This window comes from Rhinopithecus bieti, unplaced genomic scaffold, assembly GCF_001698545.2.
Source record: "Rhinopithecus bieti isolate Rb0 unplaced genomic scaffold, ASM169854v2 scaffold_8220, whole genome shotgun sequence".
Taxonomy (NCBI): Eukaryota; Metazoa; Chordata; class Mammalia; order Primates; family Cercopithecidae; genus Rhinopithecus; species Rhinopithecus bieti.
The window spans coordinates 4,214,744-4,231,503 of record NW_016806392.1 but is presented as its reverse complement, the minus strand read 5'-3'; the positions used below and the strand labels follow the sequence as shown (position 1 = coordinate 4,231,503).

The following is a 16,760-nucleotide window of genomic DNA, read 5'->3' as shown; positions in this document are numbered from 1 at the left end:
CTTAGCAGATCACTACCAAGGATATGTTTCTTCAGTGCACTGGACTTGGTGCCCCCATTTCCATAACATTCAATTTTCAAAATGATTGAAATGGCTTTTCTTTTCCCTTTCATTTAAGCAGTGAGAAAAATAGGTATTAAAAGGGACCCCATGGGGTGATCAAATCTATCCCTTTGCCTCAAAGCAAGACCACCCCAGAGCAAAGTTTCCAATCTCACCAAAGCAACTTTGTAGGCAATTTATGATAATGCGTTAACTCTTCTGGCTCTTAAAGTGGTGTTTAGCAGATTATTGCTTCAAAGCCCTGTATGTGTTCTAGTGGCCTCCAGTCATTAATACATCTCTATGAGTGCCCTTGCTTACTAGAGTGGCAAAGCTAGAAGGGGAACTCGGGAGAGGAAGCGGATGAGGCCCCACTTTTGGTCACCTGTCCTGCCTTACCTGCTGTGTCCTCTTCAGGCCTGCGGGCCAACTATTTCCCAGCATTATCTTTTCAATACTTGAAAGGTGGTATCGTGGTGGAAGCATCTACTAACTGTCTCAAGATAAGCAAGAGGTGAATTATTTTGCTAATTGGCTAGAACTTAGGATTCAGCAGGCACATTTTAAAGGGGTCTCCTATTTATGCTTTAAGTACGGAGAATTGAATCACTGAATATTTTAGGAACAGAGTAAAATAAATCTCAAAGTCCTGCAGCTTGACTCAAAGGCTATATCATTTAATGCCAAAAAAAAAAAAATCCTTTGTTTATTCTACAGGGTACTTCATTTTCTGTTTTCATGGTTTATGTGAGAAATTGTCCAGGATGATAAGTTTCTAGAGGATAGAAACCTGAGTTCTGTTAAGTAACCAAAGAGATGAGGTCCTTAAGGGATTAGTTTGCTGGAAGAAACATGGTTTTGTATCTGTAGTAATTTTTCATTTATATTGTCATCAGTTTCCCAGTAAAAAATCAGCTACATGGTTTTTATGTAAATTTTCCAGGCTAGTTCATACTACTGTGTAATAAAAAATAAATTTGGAGTTTTAAAAATGAGTGATAGTATCAGTACATTTTGAAGTTGAGATTTGATTTCACCTCCTGAAATTTTGTGGCATTTTACTGCAGATATCTGCTTATTACTAAAGGCATTGATACTGATTTTTCACTCAAGATTGTACTTTTTGAATATATTAGTAAAGTCACTGATTATATATTTTGTGATGCTTACAGTAATATTTTATTAAATATTGTGAAACATTATCTTATTGTGTGGTTTCACAAGTCAAAAGGAAATAGTTATATACAGGGGTGCCAGGAAAAGATGAAATAATTACACAGAACAGCTTGGACATGCACGTGTAAAATGCAACCAGCCTTTATGATAATTAAGCAAGGCACTCTACCTGCTTCATGGATGGATAGAAGATTTAAATATGCAGTTCTGCAAATGGCTTTGTTATGGAAGATTTTTAAAATGAAACATAAGAGGAAAATGCATAAAAATAGTCTAAAATTAAAAAGGCCATAGTATGTAATAGCTATTAGTGATGCAATTGTCTATTAGGCACCGGGCACCCAGTGAAGATACAGCACTGTGCATTATGATTTTAATTGTGAATTTCCTTTGTTAGGATCGCAATGGAAGGTAATTGGGAGACAATTAGTTTAGGGTTTTCAAGTCTTTGAAACTATTTCGTTTTCCAGAAAACTTACTTTATGGCATTATAATTCCTGGTTGTCAGCTGGCAGTTGCTGTCATATTACAGATGCAATCACCTGTGACAGTGTGACTTCCTTAACTTAAGCAATCTGATCTCAGGGCAATAACTAATGTTGAATGACTGCACTGTTGATCACCTTGATCATAAAAGGAGCAACAGTGTCCAGTTTGGATGCTGAGCCTGAGAAGCTTCAAAACAATTTAGCCAATGAAAAATGACAGCCATGTTCAAAATGTTTTGTAGGTGAAAACAGCTACTATTGCCACTGAGAGGAATGGGAAACCAGAGAACAATACCATGAACATTAATGCTTCCATTTATGATGAGATTCAGCAGGAAATGAAGCGCGCTAAAGTGTCTCAAGCACTGTTTGCAAAGGTTGCAGCAACCAAAAGCCAGGTAAGACCCTCTGTTAGGCATTGAGAATGTTTATCTGTGTTGCCTGTGGAGTTTTCATTAAAAGGAGTGTCTATTTTCAATATGAACTTCATCACGGAGAGGCCTCTATGTCTAGGATTATTTCTAGAGCTCTAAAATGAAACAATATTCAAATTTAGGTTATAGGCACTTGGTTTTTTTTTTTTTTTCCAGTAGCCACTCCCCAGACCAAGGATTTTACGGTAAATCCCCAAGTCAGCTAATAGGTATTTTCAGAAGGATATCATAATGGATAGTCAGTTTCTCAGTCTGGTCTATTGTATAGAATACATAACCTGAATTACTATTATTTCATTATTGCTTAGATGATCTTGATGTTTTTTCCTACTAAAATGCTACAAAACTCTATACAGTTTGTTCTGTTCCAATTCAGCCATCTAATGTGACATTGGTGGACTAGTGGTGAGAATAGTTGCCTCTTAACTCAGCTGTCTGCAACTATTAAATGCACTTATTAAGACAAACTGACACACAAACATATCTCTTTGCATATTAATGATTTTAATTTTTCTGTGGAGTATACAAGACACACAGATGGATTACAAGTTGTCCAACTCTGAATTACAGCTGAATAGACTTGAATTGGAAAAGTTGTAAATTTCTACCAAACTAAATAAAAAAGGATAGATTGTATAGTCTTTTATCAGGATAATTGTCATATATTAATAATTCATATTAATCAAAAGTGGAATCATCTACATGAACAAACTTAGTTATCTATTAACCCTTCTCCAAAGCCAAGAATACTTTTTAAAGGACGAGAAGAACACTAAACTCTTTTCCCCTTTGAAAAAGGATTTGATAACACTGTCAAGGTGAGATTTAGAGGCAAATAGGGACTCCAGGTAAGATTTTAACAACTTTAAATTTTACACAAGTATATTTTCATTATCATTAATGAATCCTAAAACAGCCTGGCTGTTGTCAACTTCTGATAAAATGCACAATTGTGGGAGTGTTTATAATCCGATATATTTGTAACATAATAATCTTTTCAGATTTTCCTGAAGTTTTACCCTATTGACATTTATAGTGTTACTTGACAGGAGTTTTGCTTTAGAAGAATGTTGTTCTTGTTTAAGTTATAGGCTTGATGAAATACTTAAGGGATATCTTGGAAATGTTATACAAAAATGATTAAACTCAAGCTGTGGACTGTAAAAATTATAGCTTTATAGGCCACATGCCTGCCTACCCTTCAATCACTGTCAAAGTGATAATTTCTACAATAATATGTTTCTTTTATTGTGAGATTCTAAACATCAAGTGCTGTTTAAACATTAAACTGAATTGTTTATGTTAGTGCTGTACTCAGCGTGTCATACATCAGGCCACCGTAATCTCTCATGGAATGTAAAATTCTATCATGAATCATGGCTTGTATATCGGAAATTACTGTAATTTTGATTGGAAATTACAGGGCTCTTGAAATGTTTCTAATTATGATAGAATGTTAGAGCCGCTTTAAACCTGTGTGCTTCTTCCGACGTCTTCATTTACATGCCAAGACTATGCGTGAAAGAGAAATGTCCTGGTCTCACTTTACCCCCCCCTCCACCTACTTGCTCACCCCACACATTCTTGTTTTGGCTCTTTAGCCTAATTATGATGAGGATCTCATATTTAAATATATATTATCTTGCCTTTCTTTCTGATTCTACATTTTTTTTTCTGACCTGTCCAGTCATCAGTAATAATCAGACTGCATTTCTACAAAAGCCACTTTCCCTAAATCTCCAAAATGGAGAAACTGGACATGTATCATTATAGTAAAGGTTAGCTTTAAAACAAAAATTAATATTATAACTTTTTAATAACCATATTTAGTTGTCTATCACCTGTCATTTAATTCAGTCTACCCCCACCCCCTGCCATCATTTTCCTTTCTGATTCCTTTTGATTCATAGTTCCTTTGCTATCTTTGACTTCATCCTTTTAAATGATACCCCAGGTTCTCCCCAACTTGGGCTCAGTACTGATTTTGCAGCTATTTGGACAGTAGCAGCAATTGGCTAATAATGTCATGTAGGTGATGTTCTAAGCCGTTTTAAACAGCCCTGCTCTTTGTACCCTCTCCTACACAGCTCCTCATGGGTCTCTATGTCAGCAATGTAAATAAGCAAATTCCAAGCATCTTCTGTGATGGTGTGTTTCCCAAAACCCCCAAAGCTTTTAGCTGATTACTCATTACTGTTTGAGAGAAAATCAAAGGGGCCAATTGTGGGCTATGGGAATCAAGCAAACTATTAACTTTATTCCCTTGGATAGTTATTCTCAACTTCTCATTTGCTCTAACGTCCTAGTACAGCATTTTTGTAGTCTTGTCTTAGTTGTTCAGTTTAATGTTAGCACTACCCTGTTTATGAAAATATGTTGATTGATGATTGCTTAAAAAATTAGTCCTAAACCTGTGTGTATCACTAACAAACCCGATTTAATAAGGAAAAGTGGCCGTTTGCTTAGGTTCTGTTCTCATGCTATGATATTTTGTGAAGGAAACAGAAAAACGAACAACAAAAAAAACTTCAAATCAGACTGACATTTTTAATGGTCAAAATGTTACACTTCTAAAATAGATATTTAGACCTCACATGTGTGCCAGGGCTTGCCAAAATGAGGCAGCAGTTCCCCAAGACAAAATGTGTGTGAAGCCAGAAGAACACAAGAGTCTCTTCTGTCTCAGCCCATCTACCTCTGCTTCTGTGTCTTGCCCTGGTTGTCTGGGTTGACTTAACCGTCATGTTCTTTGTGCTAGACCCTATCATACATTATAGATTATCTGCATTAATTTAGTAACCCTGTGAGCTCTTATTTTCTTAATTTTACACATGAGAGTTTCTTAACTAATAAATGTACAACCAACTCCAAATTCTCTTCATTTCTCCTATTTTAGATTGTCTTCAGGGTTCAAGGCAGCAGCATCATCACTGAAATACTACCCTGATCTGGGGAAGAGGAATTAGGGATAGTGGTCTTATTGATAGTGCAGACAATGAGGGCTTTCCTTTCTTCATTGACATATTCGTGGAACACAAGGTTCTTACCACACAAGGTTCTTACACAGAGCCTTGAGAATCCAGGCTCTATCATACCTTATGGAGGTGGGTGTACAGGGTGGAGGAGTCAAAGGAGGCCAACTCTGATCCAGATTGTGTCATAGGTGCTATAATATTGGGAAATTTTAACTTTTTAGCCCAGGATTATTTTAACATAGAAGGCACATACTAGAGCTTTTAAATTATATAGCACTGTACCCAAATGGTAATGTTTCATAATGTGCTAAGCAAGAGGTTCAGTCCTCCACATGGATAAGAGATTTATTTATCATGTATTTATGTATCATAAATACCTTCAATTTTAAAAGGTAAAGCGTGCTCTGTAGTGACTAATGCACAAAGTATTTTCTGTAAAAGAAACCAGCTCATGTGGATTCCGCCATTTCACATGTATTGTCTCTTCTCTTCAATGAATAATAGATATGGAATTGTTTTTAACTCTAATAGAAATGTCTGAATAAAATATGCAAGTAAAACTGAAGGTAGGCTACTTTTGTGCTTGGTTAGGAAAGCAGGCTAATGCAAACTTTAAAAGATGATATGCTTTAAACATAATGTGAATAGCTACAAATGAATACACTTTATATTCTGGTTATTCAAATAAGCAGCAGTTTTTCCAAGTGAATCATATTGGAATTTTATCAAACATTTAGTCTGATAACATTCAAATAATTATGAGAGCAGAATTTGCTAATTTTACTGTTTAAAAAAAAATAGTTGATTTGGGTAATAACCATCACGGTATCAAGGTTCAGTTACTGTTCATTGGTTATAGTGTTTTCATATGGGAGATGGAAATGGAATTTTTTCCTTAATGGTGGCAGATGTTGGAATCTAATTTTATTCCACAGCAAACCCCTTGAGAGCTCTGAGACTTAAGGTGTGTGTCCAGCAAGGGGACGTTAGCAGCACCGTAGGCCTTGCCTTGTACACTGAATTGTTACATTGATTTTCATGTTTGCATAGGTGGAGCTTGCAGATACATAGTGCGGTAAGACAGTAAAGGGCTTTCACAGAACCACACTGCGTCATCACTTGTGCTTAGAAAATAATTTCCTTTAGTGTTTTATTGAACAATGTATTTATTTTGGGTAAAGCAACTAGCCGATGAAAATTCTATTTGACTAATACACTTTTGATATAATATTTTGCAGTCTGTGAGTTGTAGTACTTTCTGGCTGCTACAACTTTGGCTGATTAATAGGTATGTTTTTAATACTAAAAAAAAAGGCATTTCTGACTTTGCAAAAATAACATGGCTAGTAGAAGAGACCAAATAATTTAAAGCCTTTTCTTTCATCTACTTTTCAGTCGCTTTTGTTTCTCATTGAGATTCATGGCCCCTAGGATGAGAGAGAGGGGAAAACAAGGAAGAAAGAGAGAAAAAGAATACCTCCGTTTTCCTTAGGTTTATAGGTGAAGAAAACATCATTCTGACCTTTTGGTTTGGAAATTCTCACACAGTAATGGATATCTTAAATGCAAGTAAGACATATATAACAAATCACTGGGGCTAGAAATAGGGCTAAAAATGTAATTTTCATTGCTGAAAATAGAGCTATAGTGACAAAATCCAGGAATAAAATCATGGAACCATTGACATTGCATTCTGTATGCTAGCGTGCTAGTAAAGGCATCTTTTATTCTGTTAGAATTAAATTACACTTCAGTTTTTAACTCTGTGCTGATTCATTCTTTTGGAATGTTCACGTAACAGACTTTGCTGCGACAGGAGTTCACCTGTGTGGCCTCCTATTTAAGGCACACAGCAGGCCCTGCAGATTTGAGAATCATGGTTTCTTTTATTCCCAGTGCTACATCCTTTTGTAGCAGTCTGTGGGATCTTCACATTGTGGCCTAAGAGCCCCTTCTCTTGGGCAAACGAAGCCTTCTTCATTCGCTTGCTAAGGAGAGAACTGCCCCTTTGCATGTTCTCCATCTAAATGTGTAGTGGACACCCTGAGGTGGATACAGCTTCTGTTTCCCTGGACCCACTTGCCTGGAAGAGGAGGAGGCAAGAGAAGTATTTGTGGGGAGAACAAGAAGACACGTAAGACAGTCCAGAGTGTGGTCCCTGCATCTCAGCAGTCTGCCGGTGTTAAGTTTAACACAGATCTTTGGAGGTCCCTGTGCTCCATTCTTGAGTAAGAAGGATATGGAATTCATCAGTCTCCTATTTAAGGTGTTCTATATTAGTAGCCATTTATAAAAATCTCTTACATCTTAATGTTGGGAATTCATATGGATTCAGTTTTCTAAAACGTTGACGTATTTTTGTATTTCTAGTTGAATGCCAAACAGGTCTATTAAAATTAATGGCTTTAAATATTGACATAATCTAATAGTTTGAAGGTACGTGATTGTATATGATTTTTTTAAGAGCTAATTGAGTTTGTGGATCTGAATATGCGTTCTTTTCAGATTTCTGCCTTCTACAAATAAGTATGTATGTTTTAGTATATCTAGGATTTGATCAACGAGGTCCAGAATTCTTAAATAGAACAGTTGCTTACCTATCATATTTTTGGCTAAAAAGTCGTATCAAGGGGTGATTTATCCCCTAGATACTTGTTGGTATTATCTACTTTTTAAAAAATGAACCAGAAGATCGTGTTGCTTCTTTGAAATAATTTAAAATTTTCACCTTTTTCCCATAAATTTAGAATTAACTGAAAGTCAAATTTATTTTCTCTTCGACCCACTTAATAAGCTTAACTGTTACAAATATAGACATAACTCATTAAGCCTCATTTCTCCATCTTTAGAAGATGTCATAAGAAAATTTTTAGACCAGATTTGAAGAGAATTAATTTGTGAATATTGAGCCAGCTTTAAGGAGGTTCATCATGTGAGGAAGCACAAAGAAGGTCACTGCAAGAGTGGTCCCTTTACAGCAATCCAGCATACATGTTCTGAAGCACGGCTATGCCAACTATATATTCATAGAACCTGCTTTAATATGAGAGCACTTTTTGTCCTAAAATGTTAGTGTAAGCTGAAAAGTGTAAACTAAGAATATTCTCTAACGTTTTCTCTTTTTGGAAGCTCTTCTATTTTCAGCTTTGTCAGTTGAAGAGTTAGTTCTTCAGGACAGGTTCGGGTGGGTACTCCTGAAAGTAGGGGAAACAGCAAATCAACAAGGTTTCACTCCTATCAGGAATTAATCTTAAAACTGAGTGTCATTCAGTTAAACTTATCACACAACTATAAGACTGATATAATCCTTTAACAATCTACCAAGTTAGAAGACAGAAGTGTTTTTTCTTAAAAGTCTCAGTAGTTGTCTTTTATGTTTTTGATAATGAAGGTAGGTTTTATTTTAACTTTATCTTCCTTTTCTCCTCACATGAGAAATGAAAATAAACACCCTGTGAAATGAATGAGCTATGAAAATGCATTTATACTAAATGACAATAGAAAAATAGCTCTGGAAGAAACTGTACCATTAAAATTTCACATCAATGAAAGGTGCTGAGAGAGGAATGGAAGAACTTATGTTAGTAAAATGAATCTAATGTAGAAATTTTCTGCCCTGCCAATAATATCGATGGTATCTTAAAAGTAACCTTAGAGATTACTCATTTTTCTAAGTATACTTGTTATGCTTTTAGATATGCAACCCATTTGCTTGGCAGAATGACACAAACCATAGACCACCCATTTAAAAATATGTATCTATATTTTAGAGATTAGTAGACATACAAGTACTCTATAATTTATAATTACATACCACGTAAAAACAGAAGTTCCGAACCATTTATGGAATCAGCAGGCAATTGTCAAATTGATGATTTTTTTTCCCTCAGTCTTAATCTACTTCTGTTGTATGTTAATAGAAAACCTCTTATCCTTTGATTTTGTGATTCAACTATTCCAGTTGCCTTTGTGTATTTTTTTGTAACAATTCCCTTTTCAACCAGGATGCTTCAGGAATTGGGTTTAAACACACTGTTTCATAAACTGCCAGCCTCCTTGGCCGCCTCAGTGCCTCTGATTCCGTAAATCAGATCATAGGCAGCATGCTGTCATATAATAAGGTGTCTGATCCTTATTACCAGTTTGTTGATGCACAGACTCCTTCAAATTGACCATTGCAACACATGGTTTCCCCTGAAACTAGCTGTGATAATTAGCGTGGTTCTAATGAGACAGAATGTCACTGATCTTGTGCTGAACTGTCGAGTATCGACGCTACGGATGGGAACTGTCAGAGCCTGCCATCTGTGACAGTGCTTGGCATATTCCAGTGGCAAGGTAGAGCATGCTCAATAGAGTATTTTCAAACAAATGGCCCTTTTCTTGATGAGGCCTCTGTTTGCTGTTCAGCAGGAAGAATGCATGCCCCAACTTTGTCCTATGCTAAACCCATTTTGAGGTCCAAATTTGAATAAATATTTAAATCTGTTATGTGTTACGTAAGAGAGGAATCTTTTGTGTAGCAGGTGAATCTTAAGTGGTATTCCTTTCCCTGTTTGGGTTTTTTTTTTTTTTTTTTGCCTCTCTCAGTTGTCCCATATTGTCAGTTAACAGTACAGCAGTCATTTAAGATACTTTTTCCCAATTTTAAAATTGCCTTGTTTAGAAGAGATTTGTTGGGGAGTTGGGGATGGCTCTTAGTGGTAAAGCAGTCTGATTTAACAGAGGGAAAGGGGAAATGAAAGAAGTAGTTCAGAACGTGTATAAGAATACACAAGTTGGATAGAAGAATTAAAATGGACAAGACAGTTAGATCTGTCGGCTCCAGAGAAAAGTAGAGATTTTTTGCTATAGTAAAAGTCCAGCGCTGCTTATCATTCCAAAATATGCTTTGTTGCTTTTTATTTCCTCCTCTCTGGCAGACCACACAGGGCTTGTTCTGAAGAACATTTTCACTAATCTGATCAGGCAGCCAAATACGCCGGGAAAACTGCTTTAATGATCCCACTAATTACCTCAAGTCAATATGAACTGTATTATTAGACTGAGGGAAAATATTCCATTAGGTCTCCCCCTTGGGAGTTTCTCCGCTTTGTGATGTCACTGAAGCCTTCACCCTCTCGCTTGTAATTAATTTTATTTACACACGCAGGCACGCACAAGGTCACACCTGCACAACCGGCGCTGGCCAGGGAGCTTGTGGCACTCCGGCTTAATCAGATCTGTCATAATTACCATTCTGCATGTTTCTGACACACGCTGTGAAATATTTCAATTTAACTGCCGCTACCAGCACAACCAGATGTAGTGCAAGTGTGGCTGCATTGGAAATATTATTCCTCAGGATAAACTCTCTCCTCCTCCTTTTTCCTCCCACCCCCCCCCCTCCCTTTACAGCTAATGTGGCACAGAAGCTGATGTATCCTGTAAATCTTGAATGCAGTGCTAGATTGATAACAGGCGATTAGACAGTTTAACCACAAACAGCTTGTTCATTTTTCACAAATGAAAACCACATGTGGTGTAACTAAAATTTCAGGCCCCCTTTTTTTTTAAGGGTTGGGATATGTATGTGTGTGTAAGATATTCTTAAATAAAATAAAATACGATCAGAAGAAATTGTGTCTAGAAAATGGAGTTGTCTAGTTTTTTCTAGGTTATTTTATGAAAATCTTCATCAAATTCCATTTTTATACTTTTACCAAGATTCAAATGGGTAAAAGATTGTATTCAGTATTGGGCTTTTCATTTTTTTCCGTAAGTTTTTTGGGGGGATGGGTAGGGTGCCTAATGTCCCTCGATTCTATGCCCTATTATGTTTTCAGTGTTAAACTGTTTATTTGAACCTAAATTCTCAAAGAATTTCTAAGACTGGACATAAGTAGTTTTCTAAAGGACAGTTTTTCTTATTTTCTTTTAATGCAAAGTTGTTACTTTAGGCTTTATAGTCAGATACCAGACAATCAAAAAGCAAAAATGGCCCCAGTTAGGAACTTTATTTCATGGAGACATTTGCGGATTTGTGTAATTGATTTGAAAGGCAGAGTTGGAAACCCTGAGGATTCTGTTTTTATAGAAATTGGAGATAACCTGGCAAAATGCAGGCACAGTAGGTAACTGTTTAAGGCTAAAGTTATCACCAGTCTCAGAAGAATCCCCCTGTAAAAAATTGGATCCGTAAGAAGGCAGATAAGCTGGTGGAAAACTAAGGCTAAGAGCGGAGGAGGAAATAGGATAAGTAGTGCTTTACAATCATACCTCTCGGAGCCAGATCACAGCAATCTACTTTAGAGACCATTTAAAACATAGATAGAACCTACTTAAGTATCTTTTAACTCCAAATAAAATACACTCTTTTTCTTTGTATCTTTATTTTTGTTTCATGACTTCAGTTATGAACCTAGCTTGGAAACTTCTTAGAATGGTGGTGGTGGTGATTCCTGTTATCCAACTGAGAGGTGTACTTTCCCAAAGAATAGTGGGTTTTGGGTTTTTTTTTTTTTTTTTTTTTTTTTTTTTTTGCTTACTCATTTTCCCTCTTGCTTAGTAGTTTCCTCATGTTGTGTTTCTTTTTCTTCCTTGTATAATTTTTGCTTCCTAGTTTTTTTTTTAATTTTCTTCCCACTTAGTCTGGCTATTTATTTTCCATGTGTTTTGGGTTTACTCCATGATAACTTTCAACTTTAAAATCTGATATTTTTTCTTCCTATTCATAGTTTCTTTTGGCCTAAATATCACTTTAAAGGGAAGATAAAGTACTGACTTTGCCTTTTAGTTAGAACTCTTCTTCCATCTAATTTAGGTCATTTGTTTCCCCAATCTTAATCTACCTCTGTAATCATTTTACAAGATGTGCAGTTATTGTAGAAGATTTGATTCAATTCCATATCACAGCACTCTCCTGATGAGTACAGATATCAACTCAGAATCCTTCTTAACACAGAAGTAAAAATACCCATTGCTAATCAGTGAGATGAACCCATCCCTGCTGTAGTCACTTGTATTTTAGGATTCCCAAATGGGGGTTTGCTATTCAAAGCATAGTTGTGTGGGATGAGTCTCAAGAAATAAGAAAAGTGGAGGTAAATAAAGTTTATGGTTTCATTGCTAATGCCCTTGCTTTAATAAGCCTGAAGGATTTTTGCACAGCTACTTGAAGGTATGTTAGGGATAAGCCAGCATGCAAATTGAATCACATTTTGCAGTCACTGGTGGAGCTCACCATTAAAAGGAGTCCTGAATTGTTGCTTTGCTAATGAAAGATTTCACTTGCAAGATAAAAAATTATCCCCTAGTTTTCATGTTTGCAAACATTTTGTGTATTTGTTTTCTTTGCCTGGCATACCTGTTGATACAAAAGGGAACAGAAAAGAGAGGGAGAAAAAAGTTGCTTCATTACGGATGCTGTTGTGTATATGGAGCTTAACAAGATCAATATTCTGAGTACAAAGAAAGAGCACATCTTTTCATTAAATTTCATTAGACTACAAGAATCCCGCGTTTCAAAGAAAATTGTTTATTTATGGACCCTTCTAGGTCCCTGTCTAATAAGGAGACATTTTCCATTTGTCTGTTAACAAGTCACAGCTGAAGAGTCAATAGAAGTGTTACAAGCTTTATCTTGCCCCAACTCAACCCACCACCCTCAGTCACTCTGCAATCGCTATTCTCTGGTGGTCTCATATCCTCATGAAAACGTACAGAAAGGAAAACTGATTCCTTTTAATGTTCTTTGTTATTTTCTTCTGGACTCACTTCATCATTGCTGAAGTCATCAATATCATGTACAGGGTAGCCCAAGCTGAAAGGAATTAAAGGGCATGGCTCCTGATTTTCTACATATTATAGAAATAAGGTAATAGTAGCTAATTTGTAAACTCACTGATGTTTTACCTAACAACTTGTACATGAATTGCGTCATTCATGGAAAACATTGGGAATTGGAAAGAGTGGTAGTCCCAGTTCCACTGCTAACCTGCTGTGTAGCCCCAGGCAAGTCGTTTAACCTCTCAGACATTGAACTTCCCCTTCAGGAAAGTAAAATAGGTTGGGTCGTATTATATCTAATGTCCCTTGAAGTTCTAGGTCTGTGTGTTTGTGACTGAAACAGGTACACAAATATGACAGAGGATGCTATTTTGATTGAAGACTGCTGACAGGTGTTCCAGTCTGGGAAACAGAAGGTAAGATTTTGAATAATGGAAGGGCTTAGTTTGGGGGATAGGCAGAAAAGTGATATTTTGGGGTCTAGAGCCAAGAAGGGTTATTTACGGGTGGCATATAATGGGTAGAATCAATTGTTAGAATCCAGTATATGAACTCCATGTTATATGGTGTGAGTTGAACTCATGATTGATATACTTTCTTCATCTGAGACTTGTTGATAGATGACAGAGCACTCTCCCTTTTGTCATACAGAGACCTAGCAGAGTGTGAGATGAGCTGAATTCCATTGGGGAATGGGCTTGGTTTAATATGTGGTGGGGTGGTGATTGCTAGCATGATATGATTTGAAGGTTGCTAAAGACTTTCCTCTTTAAATATGTCTCTTTTTTTGTTTGCTTTTCAATTGATGCCTGAAGGTCTACCCTTAGCTGGTCTTTTGATTGATTGATTGATGAATAGAAGTTTTTTTCTGGCACATTAAAAACTTGAATAGCACATTAAAGAGGGAAAAACAGGGCAATGTGAGAATACTCAGTTGATGAGAAATCACAGATTTGGAAGAGATTAGGGAGATAGAGAGTAAACACAAAGGAAAAGGAAGCAGGGAGTGACAGTTCATTTGAGAGAATAACTTGAAATCCATTTTTGCAAGTTTATAAATTGGTACCTGTAGCATTTAATAGCTGCTGAGATGTGTCCATCCCCAAATGTCTCCTTTAAATGTTTACCCATTTTACTTATGGTACCACCAGGAGTGCTACTTGTCATGGGTGTTACTTGACTGGTTCATTGATGAAGTATTTGGTTGTTTAAATGAAATGCAGATTAGGTAAAAATAAATTACTTTCAACAAGGTCAAGGAAGTGAAGGTTGTAAATAAAATATACATTCACAAACAGACAAATGCTATTTGGAAATCTAGCTCAGTCCATGCCAAGCTGTTACTGTCTAAATTACCTTCTTTCTTCCTGGCTTGCAATTAATTTTTGCTTGTATGTTTGGAGATTGGGGGAAGGGTAATAGCCTAATGGGTAGTGATTTTATTTTAGTATTTTGATTAAAGAGACTAAATAGCTTGGACCCTGGATAACCATAAGGACGAAAGCCGTATCCATCAAGCTTAATTTCTAAACAGAAGTTTATGCTTGTATTTCTGAGCAAATTAGCGCTGAGCCACATATAATATAAAGTTATGAGATGGTTATGTGCTCAATTATTTTCTACCTGTCTCCCCCCTTACCATCTTTTCTACTCGCCTTCTTTGATCTTCTATTAGACTGGAGGACAAGGCAGAAGGCATCTAGTTAGACAGACAAAAACTGTAAAGCCATGTGCTTTTTGAGAAGCAGTGATGAGAGAGCAGGGACTGGTGTTTGATCACTGCTGGTTTTCTAGCATTTGCAGAGTCACTCCCCTCCCCCACCCTACCCACCCACACATCCAGTGCTCATGCCACTCTTCCATTCCGTATCCTGTCTCTATCCTGTATCTGTCCTACTACCTTATCTCCTTCTATTTGGAAAACCCTTGTGTCTTTGGAAAAACTTGGTGTTCTCCTGGCAGATAGACATTTCTGAAAGGATACTCTGCTAATCTTATTTACCTTTAAAATTACTTGGATGATATGATGCCAATAACCCCGTAAGAATTTAGATGCTTTATTCAGAAATCGTAAGCCCAATCTCTGCATTTGTAACAGGACCAAGAAAACAATGAGGTATATATGTGCTAGTGCAATTGTAAACCAAAAAATTGTAAGCTGTAGAACCATCATTTAATTAATCTCATTCAGAACTGAATTACATAAATCAGATGAAAGTTTTCTCCATTTTGATCTGAGGATTGAATGGGGGCAGGGACCTTCTCATCAGCCCTTTACTCTACACATACACAACGCGGTACTTGTGAAACACCTGTAATGGAAATCTGGGGCTGCTAAGGACACAGTCTAGGAACCCCTGTGGTAGTGACTGTTTTTCTCTAACCCATCTCTAAGAGGCATGGTCCTTTAGTGGCCAAAAAAAAAAAAAAAAAAAAGAAAGAAATTTGTTTCACAAATCCGTAAATACTAAGATTTTCTAACATATTAAGAACTTATAGGAGATAGTTCTGGAACAGTATTTGAAGTGTGTCTATACATACATGTGTACATATATACATACATATATATATTTGATAGCTATGTTTGTATACACACACACACACGTTTGTGTGGGTAAGAGGAAGGGCCTCCCATTTAGGGGTTCTTAACCTTGGCCCACCTTCTCCCCCAGGGAACCATGAACTTGGATGAAAAAAATGACTTTATTTTCTGTAACCTCTTCTTACTGAAAGTTGGCATTTTACTCAATTATCAATATAGGCGACAAATCACAGTAGCAATACCTATGAATTTGTCACCATTAAAAAAATCACAAAATATTTTCATGTCCTATTATGTTGTTCTAGATATCTTAAAATATCATTTATGCCCATCACTATAAAATTACAGTAGTTATTAGATCTGTTGCTAACCCTCGTTATTTAGTGTGTTAATAAAGAAGTATATATATTACTGTATCACAAATTTTTGATAGCTGTATTTCAGTATAATTGGTTTTGTTTGTAATCTTATGTATTTTATTTCAGGCACATAAAAACGCTGTTCTGAAAAGGCATCCATGGGCTTTACCAGACTCCTGGAAGGGTCCATGGCACAAAAGAGATAAGATCAATGATTAGATAAGTTTTGTAGAGGAAAAATATATATATGTATTTTATCACATGAGCCAAGGGATTCTCAAATTAACCTGAGAAACATTTACTTTTTTGTTTATTGCTTTTTGGTATGCTTGCTTTTCAAGCATCCTTCACTCCAAAGCATGTAAACAGAGGTAACAATGATGCAGTGACATTTAAAACAACCACCAAAACAGAAATCTTACAAACTTTTCTCTGATATTCGCATGCCCATATACAGTGCTGTAGGACTTTGTGAGAGAATGCTTTTGCCTTTAGATTAGACATTTTTTTTGCAATTGAACTAACTATACCTTTAGTATCTACTTAAACTTGAAGTTTAAGTGGTTCTTACCTCACTGGACAAGAAGTTTTGTCCCCACATTTCCTGTTAGCCTACACAATGACTAGCATATAGATGGCACTCAGGAATTCTTTGTAGAAGGATAGAATGATTCAGAAGTAAATTTTAATCAGCTCCCAATATTACTCTCACAAATGCCAAACGATTCCAAAGGGAGTCAGTGTGGGACAGTGGGAAGAGGCACTGGAGTGGGCTCATAAGGACGGAAAAGGGTCATGCTTCACTGCTGCCATTCTCCCCTGGAGCCTTCTCTGAGCTTGCTTTCCCCAGATGTAAAATGTGATCAGAGGAGTGATTGAGACAGTCTGTGCAAAGCCCCAGTCTCCCTTGTCTCCTTTTATTGGTAAAATTATAACCCGGCCATTGTCACTGAGACCCACATGATGCTTCTAGAAAT

At 36.5% G+C, this 16,760-nt stretch overlaps 1 protein-coding gene across 4 annotated transcripts in view; it reads left to right on the top strand.

Annotated features, from left to right (window-relative positions):
* SATB1 (SATB homeobox 1) overlaps positions 1–16,760 on the top strand; it is a 101,380-nt gene that overhangs the window by 69,142 nt on the left and 15,478 nt on the right. For all 4 annotated transcript variants that reach the window (XM_017875890.1, XM_017875893.1, XM_017875891.1 and 1 more), the window contains one exon: positions 1,949–2,104. In XM_017875890.1, coding sequence (XP_017731379.1) covers positions 1,949–2,104 — 156 coding nt within the window. The remainder of the gene's footprint in view (positions 1–1,948; positions 2,105–16,760) is intronic.